Here is a 25,953-nt window from a genome sequence, read left to right as displayed (position 1 = left end):
AAGGTTGCTGGAAAGCAAGGACTATGCCTCTAGCATCATGATAAGACTGCATCATGCAAGGCCTTGGGACAGAGAAGGAATCTGACGAGTCTTTGGAGGCTAAACAGGGATTAGGAAAAGGTTTTATGCAGTGGGGAGAGATCATTAGCCTTTTTCAACTTTATTACTCTTGGCTGCAGGTGGTGAATGGACGTGAGGCGCATGGGGGCGATGGGGCGTCGGGGGGGTGGGGTGGGAGTGAGATGCTGCGGAGGACTAAGTTCTTTGCAGTACCGAGGATGCTGCTGAGGGGTCTGGGGTGGGAAGTGAGGACGCAGGTTGAGGAGGTAATAGCACAGAAGGTGGGGCCTGGAGGAGGAGTTTCTCACCGTTTTCATCCAAACGGCAGGGCGCGGGCAGAGGAGGCTGACTTGCCTGCGCACTTGTCCCTCGTGAGTCGCCGTCAGCGCAGCCCCTGTCCAGCCGCGGGAGGCCTTGGGCGCTGTGGTTCCGGTTCCGGTTCGGGCTCGCGTCTGCACCTGCGGGGACGGCGGGCTGCCATGGCGTACTCCACGGTGCAGAGGGTGGCTCTGGCCTCGGGGCTCGTCCTGGCTGTGTCGCTGCTGCTCCCCAAGGCCTTCTTGTCCCGGGGAAAGCGGCAGGAGCCGCCAGCAGCCCCCGAAGGTAAGCGCGGACCCGCTCCGCCGCCGGGTACCAGAGCGGAGAAGGATGCTCCCGGCAAGGGGGACTCGGGATGGCCGCGAAATGGGCTCGAGAAAATGGACGGGTGGCGTTTGGGAGGCTCTCAAGGCCCCCCAGGTTCTCTGGGCATACGCAGGTGACGACCCGCGCCCACCCGGCACCCTGCGTCCCCCCTGATGTCGCCGCACACGCGCGGGCACCTCTCCAGGTGACCTCGCACACACCCAAAGCGCTCTCCCTGGCTTGGCTCAACCTGTCACCATCTGTTCAGGTGCTGTGAGTCCGACTTGGGTCTCCGGAGGCTCTGGGTGGTGCTTTTGTACGCAGTAACATCAGAATTGGTGCTTTCGTAGAGCATAAAATCAGAATCGGTGTCTCCCAGCTTCGTGTAATCTGTGCTTTGACTTCAACGTGGTGTTGGGGGATCACTGCTTCAGGTGTTTATGGGGTCTTTTAAATATGACTTGAAGATTTTATTCACAAGCTTGAATTGCTGAGATTAAAAAAATAATCTCAGCGCCCACCTTCCTTGAACAAGTATTTGTTAGCCCTTCGCTATTGGCGTGATGTATGTTGTCTATGAAAATCCATCCTGCTCATTGCACTTGGGGCTCTTAGATATAATGAGTAGTTGTAAAGGGACCGATGTCTGGGAGAAGGAACCAGAATAAGTCCCTGTAGATCAGGTCAGGCAGTTCAAATGGTAACTCTCCAGTAGACGGTCTCTAACAACCTCAAAAGGTTAACCAACTCTTCCACTAATGTTCGTCCTGATTATTGGACAGCTCCTTGGGAAAAAAAAAATCTTTCCTCTAGTTTGTACACAGCAGCTGTAGTGCCACCTCTATTTACACCATTAGATTATAGTTTAAAAATACAAAATATTAAGCTGTAGTGTTGGAGGGCAGATTAAAGTCAGAATTTGCTCATTAATATTTATATTTGTAAAACTATCTACTTTAAAGAGATGTCTGAAAACCTTTTACATATTCTCTCCTTTTCCTCTTGATTACAAAATCCCCATGCTTTTGCTCATGTTGTCTATAATACACTCTCTGCCAAGAGAAAATTGATGATGGTTTAAAGTAGCAGCACTGTAACTATAGCACTGTTATAAAAGTAGTAGCCTTCTAAAATTGCATTTTTCTCAATTGAATTATTGTTGTGCTGAATTACCTTTAAAATCTTTTCTTGACTGCGAATCAGAGAGAAATATCTGAATGTTCTGTAATGTAGGCTAGACAGAAGACATGGCTCTTCCTCTTGAATGCAAGTGCTCTGTGCTGTCAGTGATGAGAACTTAATGTTCTCATCTCAGAATTTTCACTTTTTGTCCTCTTGATCCCGCAGCTTCCTCATTACTTCGTTTCAACTCAAGTGTGGATTCTAGGTTTCCCCTCAGGAAGCTAGCTGAAATAAGTTCCTTTCTATGCCCATCATTCCATGTTCATTAATATTGTTTCACTTTCACTGTTGTAGGATTACTACATAATTTTATTGTTGCTGTTTATTTAGCTTTTGTTATCCTATCCCGGAATCTTTTCTAAATTCTATATGGACAGGGATTTTGTTTTACCACTCTTTCTTTAATACCTGGCATATAATGGACATTAAGTAAATGCTTTTAAAATGAATCATGAAAGGCCATGAAGCTACTGCTATCATGGATGTTTGTATTACTTACTGAAATCTAGTTTAGGCAAAAATCTACCTTGAGGAGGAATATATTCCAGAAACTGAAATTTGCCAATATAATTTGCCTTCTATATTCACACCTTTTTTTTATCAGTGTTTGGAGGGTGGGGCTTGAGGCCAGACCTGGTGGTACTTGGGGCTACTCCTGGCAGTGCTCACGGAGACCATTCAGTGCTGGGGATCAAACCTGGCTTCAGAATATATAGCTATTGCTCTGACCCCTGACACTTAAAAATCTTAATCATTTGGGAATTTTGTATTGCTTTGGATTTATGATAAAAGTTAGGGATTATTTTCTCTCTAGAAAAATGCACATATTGGGGCTGGAGTGATAGCACAGTGGGTAGGGCATTTGCCTTGCACGCAGCTGACCCGGGTTCAATTCCCAGCATCCCATATGGTCCCCCAAGCACCGCCAGGAGTAATTCCTGAGTGCACGAGCCAGGAGTGACCCCTGTGCATCGCCGGGTGTGACCCAAAAAGCAAAAGAAAAAAAAAAGAAAAATGCACATACTGTTTATACATACATTCAGAATATTCAGAGAATTCATATAACTCAGAAACAACTGCTTCGATGAAAAGGAGAACCCATTTATTTGGAAATTCTTAAAATTCATCTCATTTTAGCTTTCATTTTTGCCTATTGGAGTATACAAACTAAGCTCATTCCCCTTCCATATGAGAGTCATTAAGATAATTTTTTGGCAGTTATTTGTTATGTGTACATACAGTGTACAGATACTGTGGATTCCAAGGGGGTGATTCCCCTGATCGAGGAAATTACAGTTCAGTAGAGGAAAATGCAATAAATAATTTTTTTTTAAAGTTGTTACTTGCAGTTACTCAAATCTGTCTGAAATGGTAGAGATTCATGTAGTGAGGTGTTCATTTCCTTGAGATTTTGTACTATTTTCTCCCTTCTCTTATGACTTCTCATTTGATAGCTCTGTACATCTTATCGTTACTGTTTTTAGCATATTGAGTACACCAAGGGTAGCTTGCCAGGCTCTGCCTGTGTGGGCGGGATACTCTCAGTAGCTAGCTGGGGTCTCCGAGAGGTGTGTGTATATATTACCTTCTATTATTTGTTGCCTATTGTCTGAACTCCATCAAATATGGTGTGGTAATTATGGAAAATTGGTAGGAAGTGTGTTATAATGTGTCTCGCGGTACAGAAAGCAGCCTGGAGCATGGTGATGGTTGGGTAGTGGAGGTCTCCTGCCAGGGCTGGGTCCCTTGGGGCAGGAAGGGTTCTCACCTGCCCTCTCTTGGGTGCCTGGTGTGAAAACAGCCTGGCGAGGAGTCTGGTGGCATGGCTATGGGGACCTTATTTTACACTCCCATCTGAGAGGAGCAGTGGTTGAGATCTGGAGGATGGCCAATGAAAAGGCAGGGTGTAGCAGGGGGTGGCTTATGGGTGTGATCCCTGGGTCACCGCAGATTGGGGGATAGAAGGCAGAGGATCTCTGCTTCCGGGTCCTGTTTAGTCCAGAGTCCAAGATCACAACGTTCCGCATTATCTGGGTTTCGTGGGACTTCATTCATGCTTGAGGTTCAGTTGGAGTGTCCAGAAAGCGGCCTGGAACGTGGTGGCGGTTGGATAGTGGAGGTCCTCTGTGGGGTCTGGGTCCTTGGGGGCCTGGAGGGTTCTCTCACCTGCCCCCTCTGGGCGCCCTGAGTGAAAACAGCCTGCTAAAATTTCAGGGCTGGGAGGAATAGAGACGTTACTGGCGCCCACTCGAACAATGGAATGACAGTGATACAATGATATAGTACATCTTATGGGCTTTACTTTGCATGTAAGTTCCTCTTTTGATCTTACTGCTTTCAGTATTCTCTCTCTTTTTGTTTCTTTTCTTTTTGGGTCACACCCGTTGTGCAAGGCAAACACCCTACCCGCTGTGCTATTGCTCCGGCCCCTAGTATTCTCTTTCTAACATTGAATTTTGTCATTTCGAGTAAAATGTGTCTTGAAGTTTTCCTGGGACCCTTCGGGGTTCTTGAATCTCAGTGCCTATGATCCTCAACTCTGGGAAATTCTTACAGATTTTTTTCACTGTTGTTTCTCCATCACATTTGCCCTCCTGTTCTTCAGTGACACCAGTGATTCTTACATTGTTCCTCTTGAACTCATCCCATACTTCTTTGGTATGCTGTTCATTTCTTTTCAGACGATTCTCCACCTTCTGCTGTTTCCTGGTGATTTCCTCCCCATTTGGGAGCTCCTTAATCTTTGCTCAGCTTCTGCTGGTCTACTATAAAGAGCTTCTGTAGAATTTTTATTAATATCACCTACCACGTTCTTCATTTCTGTCATTTCTGATTGTAGTAGTTTTTCATTTGGACTCATGCTTTCTTGTGTGTTGCTGACTCACCGTGCCATTGTTTCTTTGATCTTGTTGATCATTGTCATCGTGGTGTCACTAAAGACTTTGAAGTTTAACTGGTGGTGTTCATGGCTTTGGTGATATTGCTTGTGCGCATTGAACTTGGTGGGAATCTACATGCTTTCCTATTGTTTCTTTGGTGTTCTTACTGTGCTCAGGGTGAGTCTTTGTTGTCAAACCCCCTGGAAGAAGCTGATGGATTAGGCCGGGGCTGCTCTTTCTTCTTTGCACATCTTCACCAAATGACAGGAAGAGTGTGAGCAGCATGTTATTTATTGAGCAGATCTGTGTGCGGACATATAAGTGGCAGCACGCTTCAGAAGCTGTGGTGTGTGCTCGTTTATCTGGCACAGGTCAGGGGTAGAGGTCGCAGGGACCTATGCCGAGGGAGGGGCTCTGTCCCCTGTTCCAGGTGAGGCCTAGTGGTTTCAGCTGGAGCTAAGCCTCACCTGGAAACTGAGAATATTATTTCTTTAAACATTTTTCTCACTGGATTATTTTCGCCCAAGAAGTCATCTAACTGGTACCCATATTAATGGCTTGAATGATATTCCTTGCAATGTGATAGAAGAACTATGCTAAGCAGCCACTTTAGAGTTGAGAATGATTCCCAAGGGGAAATACAGGTCCTGGAGAAATGATAAAGGAAATGGGAAAAGGAAGGTTGCCAGTGTTAGGAAGGAAAAAAACAGTTTGGAGACACTTTGAATATCAGTGGAAGGTGAAGGAAAGGGATTTCTCATGGATTATTCTTGTGTTATTGATTTAGGTTAAAAGATAGATGGTGAGTCCTTTGACCAAAATAGGAATGGAGAAAAAGTAAATTAGAGGAGACCGATGGTGAATTCTCTTTTTTCTTGTTTTCTTATTTTCCTATGATCACATCTCGAGCTCTGTTATAGTTCACAAATGACGAAGGTGCAGGTGTTGGAATGCAACTCTCATCAGAGGTGAATAACAGCAAGTATAAAACAAGTACTCCGGGGCTGGCGTGATAGCACAGCGGGTAGGGCATTTGCCTTGCACGCGGCCGACCCGGGTTTGATTACCAGCATCCCATATGGTCCCCTGAGCACCGCCAGGGGTAATTCCTGAGTGCAGAGCCAGGAGTGACCCCTGTGCATTGCTGGGTGTGACCCCCCAAAAAAGAGAAAAAAAACAAGTACTCCATCACCTCTTTCCCTTCTTCTATAAATTCCCGAATTTTGTTAATGCACCTGGTTCACTTATGTCTGTTTTTTAACTTTCAGTCAAAGTGGCACCAAATAGAGGACTTGATAGTTTCCCTATTGCGTTTTGTCTCCTTAAAGTTGATCCAGAATTCTAGCCTCTTTAAATTTTGTTGTTCCATTCAGTTTATTTGTTTTCTATAACTGCTTGGTAAAACAGCTGTTTCAGTATTGTTTACTTTGAAACTTTTCAAAAAGACATTTTAAAACACAAGCAAAAGCGGAAGGAGTAGTAAGGTAGACTCACATCACCTGAGTCAGCAGCCATGCTTGGTGTCACGAACCCCCACCTGCTTTGCCCCCTACAGTCTGTTTTGAAGCAGATCCCAGATGTGGGATCATTTCATCCTTAAATATGCAAGCAAATACCTCTGAAAAACAAGGATTCTTCTTAAAACATAACCACCACACCAAATGTCATTAAAATTGTTTTCAAAGTTCTCCGCGTTTGTTTTATTTCATTAAAAAATTGTTTTTAGGTACTTTGATTTACAAGCCCTATGTTAACGATAGGGTTATGTCATGTGTACAGTGTTCCAACACCCTCCTCCCGAGTGCTCCCCTCCATCACCTCCTCTCTCCCCCTACCATGGTAAATTTAGTTCTGTAGATCAGTCACTATTTATTTTGGTGTTTGGGCCACACCTGGAGGCCCAGGGCTTACTCCTGGCCTCTGTGCTCTAAGGATTATTCTTGGCGAGTTTGGGGTACTATATAGGGTGCTGGGGATTAAAGCTGGGCTGGCCCCATCCAAGGCAAGTGGCCTACACTCTGTACTGTTGTTTTGGCCCCTAGACCAATAATTTTGAACTGCTGTAATTGTCACACCAGTCATTTTATCAGTTGACCATTGGATTTCTTTACTCCACCGTATTCTGTCTTAGACTGTGGTTGGCTGGCTTCCTGTGTGGTCAGTCTGTTGTCAACACAGCTGTCACACAGATCTTAAATCTCTCCCCTTTCACAGCATCTTCTAGAGGTCCCTGTGCTATCAGAGGAATAAAATCCGTACATGTGCATAGCCAAAAAAGCCCTCCTTAATTATGCTCCCCGTTTCCGTCTACTTTTCTTTCCCAGTTGCTTTGCTCACAGGTGCATCCTTCATGCTTTCTGGCCTGCTCCCATCTCCGGGCTGTTGCATTTGTTCTTCCTTCTGCCGCTACTGCTCTTTCTTATCTTTTTTATTCCCCTCCATTTCTTCTAGGTTTTTATTCAGATTACCTCTCCTGAGCTATCTTTTACCATTTTTTTCCTTTTTTTGGGGGGGGTCATACCCGGTGATGCACAGGGGCTACTCCTGTCTCTGCACTCAGGAATTACTCCTGGCGGTGCTCAGGGGACCATATGGGATGTTGGGAATCGAACCCGGGTCCGCCGCGTGCAAGGCAAACACCCTACCCACTGTGCTATCACTCCGGCGCCTCTTTGACCATTTTAGTGGGAAAAAAAAAAATCTACGCTTTTTGTTATCTCTTCTCCGGTCTGCACACTCCACCCACCATTTAGTAAGGAGACCCCACAGAAGTATAGGAGTTTTGCCTTTATTTAAACACCATGGTTTACAAAGTTGTTTGTGATGCATTTGTTAAAGACATTCAATATTACAACACCAATTTTACCACCAGTGTGGCCTTCCCTTCGCCTTGTCCCCATATTCCAGACCAACCCCCAAGCCTGCCCCCTTAGCAGGCACACAACAAATATTACTTTATATTGCTTGTTACAACTAAATGGCTAGTGGGATTATAAAAAAAATACTTCAGTAAAAGAAGATTTGTGAAAATTGTTATATCTCACCATGGGGTCATTAAGTTCTTGTCTAAGGATTTACTAAGCTCTTCATTCCTAGTTGTGCCTCTATGTTATTGATTTTGTTTATTGGGCTTAATTGGTTTCTCTGTTACTTTCCCATTTATTTGGTGTGCTCCTACTGGGATGTCAGTGTTGTAGGACTTGGGGGTGTTGCATGGCCACAAAGGCAGCTGTGCACTCCAGAAACATCAAGATATTTAAATAGACTGTGCTTTCACATGGATGTGGTTGTGGTTTTTGGAGCTTCTGGAGGTATGCGGGAAGACTCCAGAGTTCTCAGTCTGAAGACACATGCGTGTACCTGGAATTTTTGACAGTTTTGGGGCCTCTGCATAGATTCATCATAAGCAGCTCTGGGTAGGGCACTGTCAGGAGACACAGCAAATTGGGTCTGGGTCACTTAGTATGTTGATTTAAAGGAAACAGACTAGAAAAAGACTACAGCATTTTGGAAGCAACAGCGCTGATTTGACATGGGGACTAATAATTTTTGCAGGGTGAAGGATCTGGACAATGTGTTTTTGTCTGTGTTCAGACAAATAAAAGTGGTTTCATTTTTTTATGTTAGCTTGATACAGTAAGGACCCCGTGTGGCTTTGCTATTCTGAAATTGTTCGAGTTCTTGAACACCAAGACCTAAACTGTGAGCTTCAGGTCAGCTCCTAGCAATGCCAAGTAGGTAATATCAGGCCAGCTTCTGGACATCAAAACCAGGTTCTCTTGTTGTTAGAATATTATTTGTACGTAAGCACTAAGTACATATCGAGTAAGCAGTACATAACATTGGTAGAGGGCCAGGTAAATGGTTTGAAGGGCTTGTAAGCCCTGGGTTCAGTCTGTAGCACTTCATGTCCTTGAAAGCATGGCCTGGTATATCCTGGTGGCTTCTGAACACTGCAGAGTATGGCCTTGGTGCCCCTGAGCACTCCTGGGCCCGAGCAGCGCTGAGTTGTTGGGCCAGGTATTGAACCATCAGGCCTGCACTGCTGGGTTTAGTATTGCTGGAGTCACTCGGTCCTTTGAGCACCACTGGGAATCCCCTCCCCCTGGTTAAAAAAAAAATGGGGTAGGAATGAGACTTAGTGGATATTTCTTTCCCTGTTTATTCAAGTATAAAAGCCGGGCGTATTAAGTACAATGAAAGGGGTTCAAGCCATGTACCCTAGGAGCATAGGGGTGAAGTGGGAAAGTAGGTTAGGGGTGAAGGAAGGGTGTGGAAGGATTGGTTTGGTTTATAAGTGGAGTTGGAGAGAGAAGCATAACCCCTGGAATGAAAAAGGCAGAAAGTCACGAGAGACTCAAAACATGGTGAAAACAAGTGTGGCAAAAACAGGAGGAATATAATGAAAAAGAAGTGTGGAGAGGTATTTGGGGTAGAATAGGTATTAGAGGGTAGATTATGACATTTACCTCTTTAGGAATTCAGGGAGGGGAAAAGCAGAATTTGATAATAACTATTCAGGTCTGCTGCTGCTATCTTAATCAGTAATCCTTGTAACAGCTCCGAGAAATAGGTATCATTATACCCATTTTTCAGAAGATAAAATGAGTTCTAGAAAGGTTAACTTAATCTCCATTTGGAGGTAAGAGGCACAGCCAGAATATAACGGAAAAGATGGCACTTGTGTTAATTTCTTTGTTGTCTCCTGTGTAAAATAATCTTTTATCAGTGGATGCTAAAAGCTTTTAAGTAGAGAAATGACAGACCTGTTAGAATTATACTTAACAATAGAACTCTAGTAGGAAAACAATAGTTACTGTAAGTTGAGTATTTAATGTAGGCATGGTGCTAGCAATTTGAATTTAATTTTACTGCCAGCATAGGAAGAGGAGTGGTCAGGTTGCTAACTAGCTGGTCAAACTGAAAACACCACAGCAGTGTTTGTAACAAAGTAAAGTTTGGTAGGAGGGAATTGTAAGGAGGAGACAAGTGAGTAAAAATACCGAGCTGCTGTTCAACCTCCACTTTTAAATGATTGCTGATTTCAGTATGGCCCCTTCAGCATACTCAGTACTAAGGGAGGAACTTACATATTTTAGGAGCAGGCACACTAGGGCCTTTATTGAACTGTGGTAATCAGAACGATAAACGCATCCAGTTCTTTATTGATTTTTTTTTTTTTGCTCAAGAATGAAATGCTGCAGATGGTTTAATGATACTTTCAGAAAGCTTTTGTTAACAGTCCTGGAGTTTTTGTTTTTAGGTAGAGGGATGGTTATTAACAAGGGAAGTAGAGCTTCACTCTGTAAAATCCATTAAGTTTTTAGTCAAGCCTAAATGATAAGCTAAGTGAAATTTTAATAATTGAATAAACCTAAATATGGGGAGAGCTTTCAATAAACAATTAGGATTTCATCAAGTTGCATTTTATAGAATACTTAAGTACATATAGAGATAGCAAACATTTCTATTTTGGAAAGTCTGCAATTTTAATGTTCTGATAACTTTAAGGTTCTGAGCCCTTTAGATGTTTCTTTTTTTAGGCAGTTTTTTAAAACCCCACATGTCTTGTGTGTAATGTAGCTATAGAGTAGGAATGTTTGTAATAATGAAAAATAGGCAAGAATCTTAAATATTCATCAGCTGGAGAATGCTGTGTAGCAATATGAGTGAATGAACTAAAGTTTCTGTCAGCATGGATACATTTCTAGACCAAAATGTTGATTCTCCACAGTGAAGGAAAGACAAAAAGGGAAGTTTTCAAAGCATGAGTATACTATAATACCATAACATAAAGTTGTAATAAAATATTTATGACACAAATTGACTTTTTTTTTGTTTTGCTTTTTGGGTCCCATCCGGCGATGCACAGGGGTTACTCCTGGCACTTCACTGAGGAATTACTCCTACTGGTGCTCAGGGGATCATATGGGATGCTGGGAATCGAATCCGGGTTTGCTGTGTGCAAGGCAAACGCCCTACCCGCTGTACTATCGCTCCAGCTCCACAAATTGACCATTTTAACCATTAGATGACATTAATTACATACATCAGCCATCAATAACATTAGTTACATTCACCTTTTTATATAGGCATTATCATCATCTGTTCATAATAGAAACATTTAAAACATACAATGCAGTTTATTAAATTATGCATACATTCCTACACAGTAAAAATCTAAAAGCACACATGTTAACAAACACTAAATTAGAATTGTGGCTGCCGCAGAGAGCCACAAATGCATGGTAGATGTACTAATGCTTGTATTATCATTTTTGTGCACATCGAATATTCATACAGTTTTTCTTTAAAAATCGTTTCAACCTTGGGGAGTTGGTGGAAGGAAGCAGGCACTCTGGAAGAGGGTGCTATGTTGAAATGAGGAACACATGGAATGATCATTCACAGTACTGTAAATCATGGTATTTAAAAAAATCATTTCAGCTGTACATCTCCAGGCTGTTCATAGTCATTGACTTTCTCCTTCTTTCCTTCATTCCCTTGTTTTCATTTCTAAGGAAAGTTGCGGTGCCAAGATCCAAGAAAGAAAACATCTCTCCCAGGCTCAGCATTCTTTCGCTTATCTTGCCTGTGACAGGCATGCGTTTGTTCCCATATTGTCCCCCGAGCACACCAGGAGTGATCCCTGAGCACAGCCGGGTGTGGCTCAAAAGCAATAAAACAAAACAGAACAAAACAAAATTCAACACTCAAAACTCCAGCCTGCTATCTCAAATATGTTCTTGCTCACAGGTGGCAGTGGTTATAGCTATCAAACCTCAAAGCGTGAGAAAAATAATTCACAAAGAAAAAATTTAGAAGGAGAACAGGTTTTAGGGGCAAATGAGTTTCATTCATGCATATGGTCCCCTGGCCTATCAGGAGTGACCTCTTGGCATAGAGCCAGGAGTGAGCCATGAGCATTGCTGGCTGTGGCCTAGACACTGAAATAAAAGAAAAGGGAAATAAAAGAAATAAGAGATGAGAACCTGAGAGTGGGAACTGAAAGTGTACCTTTTGGGAATTATAACGAGTAAATTCAGAATTATGAGTTTGCTAAAGGAAAAGGGATAAAAAAACAAATTGAGATAAAATTAGGGGAAAAGGGATTAATGAAGAACCAGTGAAAGAGAATGAGAAGTAAGATTAAAGGACCCATAATGCAAAAGAAGAGTTTGGGAGAGTGATGTGCTGTGGAGATGAAGGCAGGAAAGTTTGGCAAGGATTTATTCAGATCGATCCAATATTTATTGAGGGAATAAAACATGATAACCACTTTTGAGAGTTGCAGAGGAATCTTATGTGTGAAAACTAAGCAAAAAGCCATTAGAATTTTTAACTATTGGTGGTTATGATCCTGTTATCATTTTGCTATGGCAATATTTCTGTGTGTAAATTGTTTAAAGATAGTGATTCATTTATAATTTTGTTTTTTTGGTTTTTGCCCACACGTGGTGGTGCTCAGGGCTTACTCCTGGCTCTGTGCTCAGAGATCACGCCTGGTTGTGCTCAGAAGGCCATCAGCAGGGGCGGGAGTAAAACGGGTTGTTTGGATGCAAGGCAAACTCCTTAAGTTCTGGGCTGTCAGCATTGCAGTTTTATTTATAATTTTAATGTCAGGGTCAGATACAGTATCTGGTACATTGACAGGTAAGTAGTAGTAAGTACACGAACTATTACATCAACTATCACTGTATCACTGTCGTCCCATTGCTCATCCATTTGCTGGAGCAGTGCCAGTAATGTCTCCATTCGTCCCTGTCATGTTCAGGGTTAGGGGAATGAGGCCCATTATTGTTACTGTTTTGGCATATTGAATATGCCACGGGTAGCTTGCCAGGCTCTGCTGTGCGAGATTCAACTATAAAATGCTCAGATGTTAAACACTTCTTACCATCTTTCTCTCTTTCTTTCTTTCTTTCTTTCTTTCTTTCTTTCTTTCTTTCTTTCTTTCTTTCTTTCTTTCTTTCTTTCTTTCTTTCTTTCTTTCTTTCTCTCTTTCTCTCTTTCTCTCTTTCTCTCTTTCTCTCTTTCTCTCTTTCTCTCTTTCTCTCTTTCTCTCTTTCTCTCTTTCTCTCTTTCTTTCTTTCTTTCTTTCTTTCTTTCTTTCTTTCTTTCTTTCTTTCTTTCTTTCTTTCTTTCTTTCTTTCTTTCTTCCTTCCTTCCTTCCTTCCTTCCTTCCTTCCTTCCTTCCTTCCTTCCTTCCTTCCTTCCTTCCTTCCTTCCTTCCTTCCTTCCTTCCTTCCTTTCTTCCTTCCTTCCTTTCTTTCTTTCCCTTTTGGATCACACCTGATGATGCACAGGGGCTACTCCTGGCTCTGCACTCAGGAATTACCCCGGTGGTGCTCAGGGGACCATATGGGATGCTGGGAATCAAACCCGGGTTGGCCGCGTGCAAGGCAAACACCCTACCCGCTGTGCTATCGCTCCAGCCCCAAGATTTCTTTATTTCTTACTACATCACTGCTATACCTCCCTCCTTTAAAAAAAAAAAAAAAGGAAACCAAACTAGCAGCCCACTGATTCATGTTCTGTATATTTGCCCATTCTGGACACTTCATATTAATGGAGTCATATAATATGTAGTCATATATGACTAGTTTTTTATTTGCATAATATTTTTAAAGTTTATTCCTATTTTAGATTGTTCATTCCTTTTATAGTCAGATACTATTCCATTGTATATACACCATTTTGCTTACCTGTCAGTGGTCGGACATTTAGCTATTATGACTATTCTGTGTGAATATATGTGTAGAACTGTTTGTGAGTATATTTCTCTTTGATATACACCTATACACCTAAGAATAGAATTGATAGGTTATATGAAAAGTTTGTTTTCCCTTTTGAGGAACTGCCAGACTTTTAAAAAGTGACTGAACTTTTCATTATCACCAGAAGTCTGTCCGGATTCCATTTTCTCCACATCCCTGCCAATAGTTTTTATTGTCTGTCTTTTTGATTATAGCATCCTGGTGGGTGTCAAGTGGTATCCCACTGTGGGCTTAATTTGCATTTCCTTGATGACTAATAGTGTTGAATATGTTTTCATGTGCTTATTGGCCACAACTATATTTAGAGAAATGCCTACTAGAATCTTTACTCCACTTTTTTGGGATGGGGCATGGTTTGGGCCATACCTGGCAATAATCAGGGCTTATTACTGGCTTTTGTGCTCAAGGATCACTCCTTGACGGGCCTTAAGAAGACCTTATGTGGTGCTGAGATTTGAACCCAGGTTGGTTGCTTTTAAGGCAAATGCCCTATCCACTATACTATCTCTCTAGCCCATTTTCCCTAATTTTAATCGGGTTCTTTGATTTATTTTATAAAATGGCAAGAATTATTTATAAATTTGGATGTTAGACCCTTATTAGATATGATTTGCAAATATTTTTCATGTTCAGTAGCTTGTGGTCATTTTCATAATGGTATTCTTTGCAGCACAGATGTTTTAAAACTTATAAAGTCTAACTTATTTATATATATGTATATACATATACATATATATCCTTTCTTTACTTTTGCTTTTAGTGTCTTATCTAAGAAACTGTTACCCAGTTGAAAATCATGGAAATTTTATATCTTTTTTTCTATAAGTTTCATAGTTTCAGTTTTTGCATTTAGGTTTTAGCCCACTTTTGTTTTTTGTTTTTTTTTTCTTTTTGGGTCACACCCAGTGATACACAGGGGTTATTCCTGATTCATGCACTCAGGAATTACTCCTGGCAGTGCTCGGGGACCATATGGGATGCTGGGAATCGAACCTGGGCTGGCCTTGTGCAAGGCAAACGCCCTACCTGCTGTGCTATTGCTCCAGCCCCTTTAGCCCACTTTTGAATTAATTTTTAAAAGACAGACTATGGTTTGTGGTAGGGAGTCTGATGTCTTTCTTTTGCGTGGGGATATAAAATGATAAAATGATCTCTATACCAATTGTTGAAAAACTGGATGAGTTTTAAGTCTCCGTTTTTTGTGACAGGGCACTGGGCCACACCTGGTGATGCTCAGGTTTACTCCTGGCTCTGCACTCAGGAATTACTCCTAGAAGTGCTCAGGGCACCATTTCGGGATGTCGGAGATTGATCAAACTCAGGTCATCTGTGTGCAGGGCACATGTCCTACCTTCTGTATTCCCCCACTTCTGTAGACCAGCTCTCAGGTTCTGTTGCCTTTGGCCATTTGGTTTTTTCTCTTACTATGTCTCTTTATATCCCACATAGAAGATATTACTCTGTCTCTGTCCCTGTCCTTCAGGATGACTTCAGTCAGCACGATACTTTCCAGCCCCATCCATGTAGCAGCAAGCGGCATGATTTCATTTTTTTCTTATAGCTGAGTAGTATTTAATTGTGTATGTATAGCTGGTCATCTATTTTTTAGCTAGTCATTTGGTTTTGGTAATTGAATGTTTTTAGATTTTGGTATTGTCATTTACCCAGTTTAAACTAGATTTTTGATTTTGAGTTTTGGGTTTTTTCTTTTTTTGGCTTTTTTTGACCCAGCGATGCACAGGGGTTACTCCTGGCTCATGCACTCAGAAATTAACTCCTGGCAGTGCTCAGGGGACCATATAGGATTCTGGGAATCGAACTTGGGTCTGCCGCGTGCAAGGCAAACGCCCTATCCTCTGTGCTATCGCTCCAGCCCCAGATTCAAGTTTCTTAAGCCTAACCACACAACCTAAAAAAAATAAAAAATAAAAATCCCACTAAAGTCTAATTAGAAAAAATGCCTCTGAATATGCCACCTCTACCTGAAAACAAATATGTGGAAATGTATAGTCAGTCATTCTCTAACCATAATCCCTTCCAATTTAAATCATTGTCTCTACCTACTTATTTGAGCGTATTCGCTCATCCACAGTACATGAGGGTGCTCACTGACTCACAGCTTTACTAACTCTTGCTGTTATCATTCATCATTTTCATTGTTGCCCCTTTTGGTAGGTATAAGTGCTATTTTATTTATTTATTTGTTTATTTAATTTTAATGTTTGGGCCACACCCAGCAGTGCTCAGGGTTTACTCCTGGCTCTGCTCAGGGGATTAAAGCAGGGTAGGGTGAATGCAATGCAAGGCAAGTGTCTTTTTTTTTTTTCCTGCCTTTTGGGTCACACCAAGAGATGCTCAGGGGTTCCTCCTAGTGGTGCTGGGGGAACCATATGGGATGCTGGGAATTGAACCTGGGTCAGCCACATGCAAGGCAACTGCCCTACCCATCGTACTATATTGTTCTGGCCCCAAGGCAAGTGTCTTAACCTTAACTTCTATATTATACTCCACAGGCATGCATTATAACCCCTATACAGTACCAGTTTCCTCCTTTCTTAAGTCCTGCTCTGTCTTGCACTTGTGGCCCTGTTAGTGCTATGTGAGACTTTGCTCAGCGCTCAAAATTGTCATTCAAAAAATTTATAATTTTGACCATTTTTTGTTAGCCTCTTGAAGAATTGAGGGGTTAAAGGTGCTTTTTCTCTTCATATCACAAAGAAATCGTAGAAATGGTCTACAGATGAGATTGAATAGAGGAAGGTGAATGGCCCATAGACAGAAACACTGAGCTAGGGTATGAGATTAGCTTCCTCATGTTCTGGTGACCTTCCATTTCTAGTTTTATCTATATTAGTGGTAACGAACTGCTGTAACAGTCTGCAACATGTATAACAGTCACAACACAGTACAGGTTTATTTCTTATACACATGAATTCATATGAAAATCTGAATAGTTCTGGGATTGGAGCAACAGTATAGTGGATGGTACGTAATCTTACACGGATTATGCTGTGTAAGGCACTTGCCTTATACACGGCTGACCTGGGCTTGGTCTCCAGCTTTTGATATGGTCCCCTGGCATGATCCCTGAGCACAGAGCCAGGAATAAACCATGAGCACCACTGAGTATGCGACCCCTTTGTAAAAGAGTTCTAAGTTGGGAGCGGGGATGATAGCAAAGGAGAGCTCTGCCACAATTAGTCAGGACCCCTGAAGATGGAGGCTAACCCATTCCAATACATTGCTAAGGTCTCGGTATCAGCCTCTAGCCTGCAGAAGGGAACCGAACATGGAGTTCAGTACAGTGGAAGGTGTATACGCCAAGCACATATTATTTCTTTTAACTTGAGCTCAATCATATGGTCACGTTTGCCTTTTTCAGGAAATTGAAAAATGCCATCTTGGGCTGGAGAGATAATAAAGGGATTTTGTTGTTTGCTTTTCATGCAGGAAACTCCAGTTTGGTCCTTGACCTTAGATATGGTTCCCTGAACATCACCTGAATGACCCCTGAGCACAGAACCATGAATAAGTCCTGAGCACATGGGGGGGAAGGAGGAGGAAAAAAGAAGGGAAGGAGGTAGGGAAGAAGGGGAAGGAAGGAAAGAAAGGAGGGAGGGAGGAAGGGAGAGAGGAAGGAAGGAAAGAAAGGAGGAGGGAGAGAGGAAGGAAGGAAGGAAGGAAGGAAGGAAGGAAGGAAGGAAGGAAGGAAGGAAGGAAGGAAGGAAGGAAGGGAAGAAAGGAAACTGTTGATCCCTAAAAAAAGGGAAAAGCGTTAAAAACTATACTTTAATACATGAGTTGTTTTCATAATAAGCACATTTTAATAGAAGAAATACTAATTGATTTATTTTCTCAGGCAAATTAGGTCGATTTCCACCCATGATGCATCAACACCAGGCACCCCCAGATGGCCAGAACCCCGGGGCTCGTTTCCAGAGATCTCACCTTGCAGAGGCCTTTGCAAAGGCCAAAGGGTCCAGTGGAGGCACTGGAGGAGGAGGTAGTAGAAGAGGCTTGATGGGACAGATTATCCCAATCTATGGTTTTGGGATCTTTTTATATATACTGTACATTCTGTTTAAGGTAAGTGAAATCATCTTGACTGTATCCACTGAACATCATAAAAATCATGGTGGCCTGAAAACCCATTTACAGTACATAACCATTTTTCACATCCACCATCTCTTTGAACTTTTTATGGTGCATTGAGCTGTCATCTCAGTTCTATAGACTTTAAACAATAAGTCTCTGTGCAGAGTTTAAATGATTTGCCTCAGTTTGCAGCTGAGGCAAATTAAAAATTTGCAACTAAAATTACAGAACTCGAACTTGAACTTGGAGCTCTTAGCTCCAGGTGCAGTGAGTAGTTGTGTTGAAGGTCCACTCGAGGACGTGGAATGTGGCTCGGTGGAAAATGCGTGTCTTCCATGTGTAGGGTCTTAGGTTTAGTCCTCCCACTATCAAAAACAAAAACCCTTGCCCCTCCCCCCGGTCTACAACAAAAAACAGTCACAAAGGTCATTCAGTTTTGCTTTTGAATTGTAAGCTAAAAAGGTATGAAGATGTTCCAGGAAGAATTTCTGTAGCAGGAAATATTCTATTATTAAGATTGGTACAGTGATCTCTTAAGCAGCCACTGTGAGGCCAGGTAATGACCACACTTGGTTCTTCTTTCTCCCCACCAGGTGCTGTTTAATATCTCCAGTATTTGTCCTAAATCTGACCTGTCATGCACTGAAACTAAGCCTGGTATTTTCTAGTTCTGGAGAGACATAGTTTGAGTCTCTTACAAGTAGATTCCTAATGAAGTCCCGAGTCACTCTGACCTCTTAACTAGAGCATGAGGTCAGCTTCCTCTTGCCCCGGCTATTCTGTAAGCAGCCCACACTGAGTCTAAAAGAGATTCCCTTTTCAGTGAGCTTGAGCAAGGCAGATGACCCCTCCAGAAATCTTTTTCCTTGTGACTTGATCATTGACTTGGAAACTTTTCATTTCTTCTTTCTTCTTTTTTTTTTTTTAGAAAACAGTGTTTTGCTAATATTTGATTTCTGATTTAATTTTTGTTTCCCAAACCTTTCTTTTTTTTCCATTTAATATGAGGGGTTCCATGACTTTGAGGTTCTGAGCTGCTGTTGACCTGCTGTACCTCCTTCAATTCTCAGCTCTCGAAGGGAAAAGCTGCGGGAGAGGATCGGAAATGCTCGACTGCCACACCTGGAAACACCCACAGGAAAATTAGTAAGTGCCCCTTTAGAAAAGTTATGCATGAACAAGTTTCAATTCGGCTGTGATACGGGCAGAAGGACAGTCTGTGAATATATATATCGGACACATTCCTCAGAGTTGTCTCAAGTTAAAGCTGATACCATTTTTACCTTAGTAAGGGGAGTTTTCGAAGTGTCCATACAGATGCTGTGCTTTTCAGGCAAAGCTAGAAAGGCACAAGAGCATCTGTTCACTTTCAAAATTATTAGTAAATTCACATTTCTCATTTAGTTTTCACGATAGTGCTAGCACTATCTCAGGAAGGGAAAACTGAGGTAGAAAAACACAGGTCATTGCCACGTCACTTGTTGGATTTTAAGGATAGTGTTTAAAGCTTCTACTCTTGAAACATAGTCATTCACAATATATTGGACAACTAGAGTATTCTGTGCTCTCTGGGGAAGCAAAATGTGTGTGGCCTACCCCTTTCATCTAGGGATTTATATCATCTAGGATGGCTGTCAGGAAAAGTAACACATGGCAAGTTTACTGCTTAGAGAGAAGGAACTTGGCAGAAACCAGTTGGGGGTCTGTGGAGGAGGGCATGGCAGAAGCTAGGGTGGCTTGAGTAAGAGGCAGTCTGACCAGGGCTACCATGGGAAAGGGGCATCGTTCTTGGAGAGAAGGAAGCTAATGGTGTGTTGGTGAAGGCGGTGGGCCCAAACTGCTCTATCCTTGGATAATGAAGTATCACTAAAGATTTTTGTTGTTGTTGTTTTTAAATAGACATCTTCAGAGAGGGACTAGGCCAGTTCAAGCTCTGGCATAATATGGTACTTCACGTATCACCTAAGCACTGAGTCAAGAGAGGCCCCCAGCCACCATGGGATATAGGCCAAGAAGACTGAAAAAGCAAAAAAAACATCAGCAGAATGACTTGAGGGTGTACCACTAATCTCTCTGTTCTTGACCATAGCAATTTTTAAAATTTACTCCTGGATTATATGTGGAATTAGGTATCCCAGTCATATTCTGGATCTTATTTGGGAAATCTTAAAATTTTCCAAGGAATACTTTTAAGACGGCTACAGTTTATAATAGAAATTGTGTCTAACCAACAGTGATGCTAAATGCATCAGTGAAATAATTTCTACAGGTTTGTGGACTCTGATGAAGCACAAATTCTATATCCTGTCACAGAATTTATTTAAAACAGAGCAAAGTGAAGTTCTCAGGACAGGTATTCTGTAATGTAGTAGCAGTTATGTCACATTTTTATTTTTGCTCCCCAAGCGGTGTTGAGGGTACCTAAGGGCCGCTCTGAGTGATGCCCAACCAACTGACAGTGTGAGTAAACACCCCGGCATTGGTACTGCTCAGGACCTGTGGTGCTGGGAACCTCTAGAATCCCCAGAGGTGCTTGACGGCCACCAGGACCGTGCCCGGCCATGTGGAGGAGGCATGCAGTGCCGAGGACTGGACCAGGCTCATAGACCTGCGCTCTTTACTATTTAATATTGAGTCATGCAGAAAAGGAAAATAAGCTGAACTTTTCTGTGGCCTAGTTTTCTACAAGTATTAAAAGCCATTTGAAAGATGCCATTTTGCAGCGACCCTTAAAGATGTCTCGGTGAGATTAGAATGCTCCGGTATGAGAACTACTACACAGGGATTAGAGTCTTACTCTCTTCTCCCCGGAAAGTTCCATTTTCTGTCCTGATGGGGTAATCTTTTGTCTGTTTTAGCGTTTTAATTTTAGTTCCACTCGGAAGATGTGCTCTCTGCTGTTGTGGAGAAAACTCCCCCCCGGGAGACAGAGTTAGACCACTTCACCCCAGGGGAGCCCAGGGCAGAAAACCCTGAGTGGGGAGAGCCCCGGCCTCACTCCAGGTTTCCCTGGCTGAAGGATTGCCAACACTTAAGCTGTTATCTTCCAGCTCTACCTTCAGATCTTTACTGCAGGTGAAATACTACTCACCTTAGGGTCTTCCCCTGTGCCCCCCACTTTTTGTGTATGTCTCCCAAACGATGGTTGGTACCACTCCCAGGGGTCCTCAGCCTGGCTCCGAGGGCCTGGTGGGTCACTGCTTGGGCACTGTGGTGTGGGGCTTGAACTAGTGCCACATCATCGGTGCTCAGGGGCCCCCACTGCTGAGGGAGCCACATGGTACAGGGGAGTGAACTTGGGACAGGTGCGTGTGTGTTCCAGCCCTCTGAACACTCCCCCAACCCCTCATCCCAGGGCTTACACCCCTTTTCTCGAATATCCTTTAGGTTTTTGTCCTTTACCCTCAAGCCTGATCCGGATTAGTAAAGGATCTGTTTATTTTCTTCATTTTTCTAGGATGACAGTGTAGTCAGGGGTATTTCATCACTCCTAAGTCTGTTCATTAGCTGTTCCTGCTATATTTTGCGTGCAAGAGAGTGATTTGTTTATCTTGCACTAAATGAAATGTACCTTTGCCTGATCTTGGTACCCAGACCTCACTTCCCTTTTAAAATTTTTGAAAATTTTAAATTGAATCACTGTAAGATAGATACTTAGAAAGCTGTTCAGGATTAGGCTTCAGCCATACAGTGTTCCTACATCCGTCTCTCCTCCAGTGTTCATTTCCCAGCACCAGTGTCCCCAGTTTCCCTCCCACCCCCCAGCCTGGCAGGCACTTTTCTTCTCTGTGTCTGTGTCTGTGTCTGTCTGTCTGTCCCTCCTCTCTCTCTCTCTCTCTCTCTCTCTCTCTCTCTCTCTCTTTCCCTCTCCCCTCCCCGCTTTGAGCATTGTGGTTTGCAGTACAGATACTACATATACTGAAAGGTTATCAGATATATCTCTTTAACTACTTCTTTAAGCATTTAACTGCTTTAAATCAGAGTGATCATTTCCAGCTGTTATTGTCATACTGATCCTTTCTCTATCTTACCCTCTGCCCCACACACACTTGTGATTGATTCTGACATTCACCAGTCCTCCTAGCCCCTGTTTTCCCTGCCTGTGCATATTAGTCTTTATATGTATGTGTGTGCGTGTGTATACATATATGACGTGTGTGAGCATACATATACATATATATATATGCAGTGATTCTATGTCTGTTCCTTGAGCATACATATACATATATATATATATATGCAGTGATTCTATGTCTGTTCCTTTCCTTCTGACTCATTTCACTCAACATGAGACTCTCCATGTTCATCCATTTATAGGCAAATTTCATGACTTCATTTTTCCTAACAGCTGGGTAATATTCCATTGTGTAGATGTATCATAGTTTCTTTATCCATTTGTCTGTTCTCAAGCACTTATCACCTCCCTTTTTGTCCTGACTGGTTAGCGGGACAGATTGTGATGGTCTTCTTGTAGTATCACAGCCAGCTCTTTTCCAGAAAAGAGCTTACAGTGTTGTGTATCATGATTTTTACATTGAAGCTTTTATTTATTTTTTTCCAGCCAATTTTGAGCTCGCTCAACTTCAGGAAAAACTGAAGGAGACAGAGGAAGCCATGGAAAAACTGATCAGCAGAGTGGGATCTAACGGTGAGAGGTAAGTTTCCCATCACAGGACTCAGCTTATTCCCCATTTAAATTGCTGTTTTAAAATGCTTTTCTTTTATTCTGAGTTGCTTGGTTTCCGATTGTCAGCCTACTACTCACATGTTTCTCACCCAGTGTTTCCTCTTGTGTCCTTTCTGGCAGTCTCAGTCTCAGGATGTGTATTTAGTGCTGTCCACATTGCTCTAAGTGAGTAAGTTTATGAGGAAGGTCCTGCAGGATGAAATTACTAGTTTTTCGTGTTTTGATTCTGGGCCACCCTCGTCAGTGCTCCAGGATTGCTCCTGGCTCTGCACTCAGGGCCCACTCAAAGACATTCAAAGTCAACATTAAGAGTCACGAAGAAAAAGTCATGATACTTTATGTACCAGCCATTTATATTTCTAATCATGCTGTCCCCCATCTGTTTTCTTCTTATGTTTGTTGGAATGAAATTTAGCCCCAAGGACTAATAGAAAAAAAAAAATTGTTCTTTTTCCAGTGGTGTGATGGTAATCGAGGGAAAGGGAGATGGGGCATTCCCGCAGATCCCAGTGGGAAGGAAACAGAATCAGGAGCTCCCTTTCCTCCAAGCACTGCCCTTGACGCCGCAAGCCTGTCCGCTGCACATGTGACGTTGATCAGGGCTCTCGCAGTCCCTTCCTTCCATCAGTGCAGAAGTCTGGCTTCATCACGACCACTCACCTTTCTTACATTATCCCAGATTCTTGCTATTATAGCAGCCCTTTTGGCAGGAAGCTTCTGGAACAGCTAGGTCACCCTGTGTGCTCATCACAAGCTCTTACCTCGGGTGGCACATGTTACTGCTTGGGCTGAACTTAGTGCCATCTGCTCTGTATTAAGTGCAGCTGTCTTGATTCTCTTGTGTCCCAACTCAGGGACAAAATCCTTCATTAAAAGAGAGGTGATATGGTTAAGAGAAGCAGAAATAGATGAAAGAAGTTCCCTCGAAGAATTCCAAATGAGGCGTCCTCTTAACTCAGAATTAATGCACCCCGTACTTATATCAAATCATTCATTATGTCCTTTATATCTCCTACTTTTGTTGCAATGATTGTCTCAGTGGATTCCTCATTGTCTCATCGCGGTGTAGTATTGCTGGAGTACAATGGTAAAATCACAAGAGCATGGATGGCGTCATCGACACTGAGTGCTCAGGAACTATTAGTGGTCCCCAGGCTGAGTCTCCAGTTTCCCCTCAGTGGGCCTCTGTTTCCCCAATTTCTCTGGTTTTAGTTCTTGGTCAGAATGATCCAGCTCGGAAGTTTTAGGATGTATTTCCTGGTATCTTTATTTCTTCACAGAGTAAGCCTGATGGTTCTAGCACTGGCCTAGTCACTTTTCCTTTCTTTCCTTTTCTTTTCTTTTATCTTTTCTTTTCTTTTCTTTTCCTTTATTTTCTCTTCTTATCTTTTCTTTTTTGGCTAGTTGAGGCTAATGGCATTTTCTTTTGATAACCTTGTTTCAAGAAAAGTGACCTATAGGCTCGCTCTTCCAGACCAAGGTTATCCACAGAACATCCATCTCGCTTGCTCGTCTTTATGTCTCTCTGCTTTTTCCAGTCCGGTGAAGCCCAGGTTCTCTCCTGAACACTTGCTTCCTCTCTTTCTCTCGCCTCACCTCTAAGTCAGTTTCAACAAATTCTGTCTTGCTTCACCAAAATTAAAAGAAAAGGGACTTATTGTTAATGGAGTAACATGAGTAACAATGACCTTGTCTTGAGATTTGAGATGTTGGGCCATGTGAAGTGTCCTGGGACGGACCTGGACTGAGAGCAAGGCACTGGGGTCGGGGTCCCAGGATTGACACTGCCTGACTGGGAGGCCTCAGGCGATCATTTGATCCACAGCGCCTTAGTGTTCCCATGTTTAATTTGATTTTAGCTGTTTTTCGCCCACACTCAGGCATTCTGGGTGTTATTCCCTGTTCTGGTGCTGGGGAGGCGCGGGGGAGGATCCTGCTGGGTTGGGGGTCAAGCCCAGATCTCCTGCAAACAGTGACATGTGCTCTGGCAGCTTATTGGGATATGTCTCTGCACATCCCCCAAAGCCCCAATCCTGGGGTGATATTTTTTTAAATTTATTTTTATTTTTTAAATTTTTTTGGCTTTTGGACCACACATGGCTGTGCTTACTCTTGACTCTTCACTCAGGGATCACTCTTGGTGGGCTCTAGGGGGCCATATGTGGTGCTGGGAACTGAATCCAATGCATCAAGTTCCTTACCAGTGGTACTATCTCTCTAATCCCTATTTATTTTACTTTAAAATGAAACCAGTGGGCTGGAGAGATAGCTCAACAGACTGTAGTGCGTGCTCTGCATGTCGGAGGCCCAGGTTACATCCCTGCTACCTCTTCATCCCCTGAGCACCACCTGGAGTGATCTCCTTGGGCAATAAATGAGGTTATCCCAAATATGTGCCACCCCGCCACCCAAAGAGACCCCTAAAAATAAAATTAAAAGAAGTCAGAAAGATAATACAGCTGGTAAGTCACTTGCCTTGCATGTGGCTAACCCAGTTTGCTCCTCTGAATCACATTTGGTTCCGTGAGCACCTCCAGGAATGATCCGTAAGTTCAGGGTCAGGAGTAAGCCCTCAGCACACTCGGGTGTGGCCCCAAAACTTTCATCCCACCCCCAAAGGAAAAGTAAAATAAAAATAATGAATTAACATTTCTAGTTCCTAGCCACATAGTTCCAGGATCAGTTTTTTTTTTTTTTTTGGTTTTTTTTTTTTTTTGCTTTTTGGGTCACACCCGGCAATGCACAGGGGTCACTCCTGGCTCATGCACTCAGGAATTACTCCTAGCGGTGCTCGGGGGACCATATGGGATGCTGGGATTCGAACTCGGGTCGGCCTCGTGCAAGGCAAACGCCCTACCCGCTGTGCTATCACTCCAGCCCCCCAGGATCAGTTCTTAGACAATTATTTGCTGTCTTAAGACTAGCATCCAGGAGCTGGAGGTATAGTTTAGTGGGTAGGGCGTTTGCCTTGCATGCAGCCAGTCCGGGTTCAATTCCCAGCATCCCATATGGTCATCTGAGCACCACCAGGAGTTATTCCTGAGTGCAGAGCCAGGAATAGATCCCTGAGCTTCACTGGGTGTGACCCAAAAAGCAAAAGACTAGCATCCAGACAGACTGTGGTGGGGTTAATATTCGTGGCCTGGGCGTATTTCCACTAACTGACTAGATTGTCTGATCCTCCTAAACAGAGCACAGGCTGTGACTTCTGACCAAGAAAAACGGTTGCTGCATCAGCTCCGGGAAATCACCAGGGTGATGAAAGAAGGAAAATTCATTGACCGAGTCACTCCAGAGAAAGAAGCTGAGGAGGCCCCTTACATGGAGGACTGGGAAGGTAAACAGCCGTCTCCTTAGTTTTTTTTAGTTGGCCGCCATCCCTGAGCTTAGAGGTCTCTGTTGTTGGGGGAGGGCTCCCAAATGGTGCTCAGGCGTCAGTTCACTCGTGGCAGTTCCAGGCCAACCAGGCTTGCTGTTCATTCAGTGCTCGGGCCCGGTGTGCACCTGCTGGTCACAGATAACCCTCAGAACCAGCCCAGCGGTGCTCGACAGCCTCAAAGGCTACCCCTGGTGATGTTCAGGGGGGCTGTGTGAGACTGGGAGTCGAACTAGGGATGGGTGCATGACCCATATACTACGTCCCCAGCCC

The 25,953-nt window shown here is 43.1% G+C and overlaps 1 protein-coding gene across 2 annotated transcripts in view; it reads left to right on the top strand.

Moving 5' to 3' along the window:
- The first annotated feature begins 371 nt into the window (after window positions 1–371).
- RIC3 (RIC3 acetylcholine receptor chaperone) overlaps window positions 372–25,953 on the top strand; it is a 40,289-nt gene continuing 14,707 nt past the window's right edge. The window contains exons 1-5 of one of the 2 annotated variants that reach the window (XM_055142011.1): window positions 372–663; window positions 17,382–17,608; window positions 18,688–18,763; window positions 22,179–22,272; window positions 25,496–25,641. In XM_055142011.1, the coding sequence (XP_054997986.1) occupies window positions 540–663; window positions 17,382–17,608; window positions 18,688–18,763; window positions 22,179–22,272; window positions 25,496–25,641 (667 nt within the window). In that variant the 5' untranslated portion in view covers window positions 372–539. The remainder of the gene's footprint in view (window positions 664–17,381; window positions 17,609–18,687; window positions 18,764–22,178; window positions 22,273–25,495; window positions 25,642–25,953) is intronic. The other variant, XM_004613670.3, reaches the window with a different exon arrangement.

This window comes from Sorex araneus, chromosome 6 (assembly GCF_027595985.1).
Source record: "Sorex araneus isolate mSorAra2 chromosome 6, mSorAra2.pri, whole genome shotgun sequence".
Classification (NCBI taxonomy): Eukaryota; Metazoa; Chordata; class Mammalia; order Eulipotyphla; family Soricidae; genus Sorex; species Sorex araneus.
This window is presented reverse-complemented; position numbering and strand designations above follow the sequence as displayed.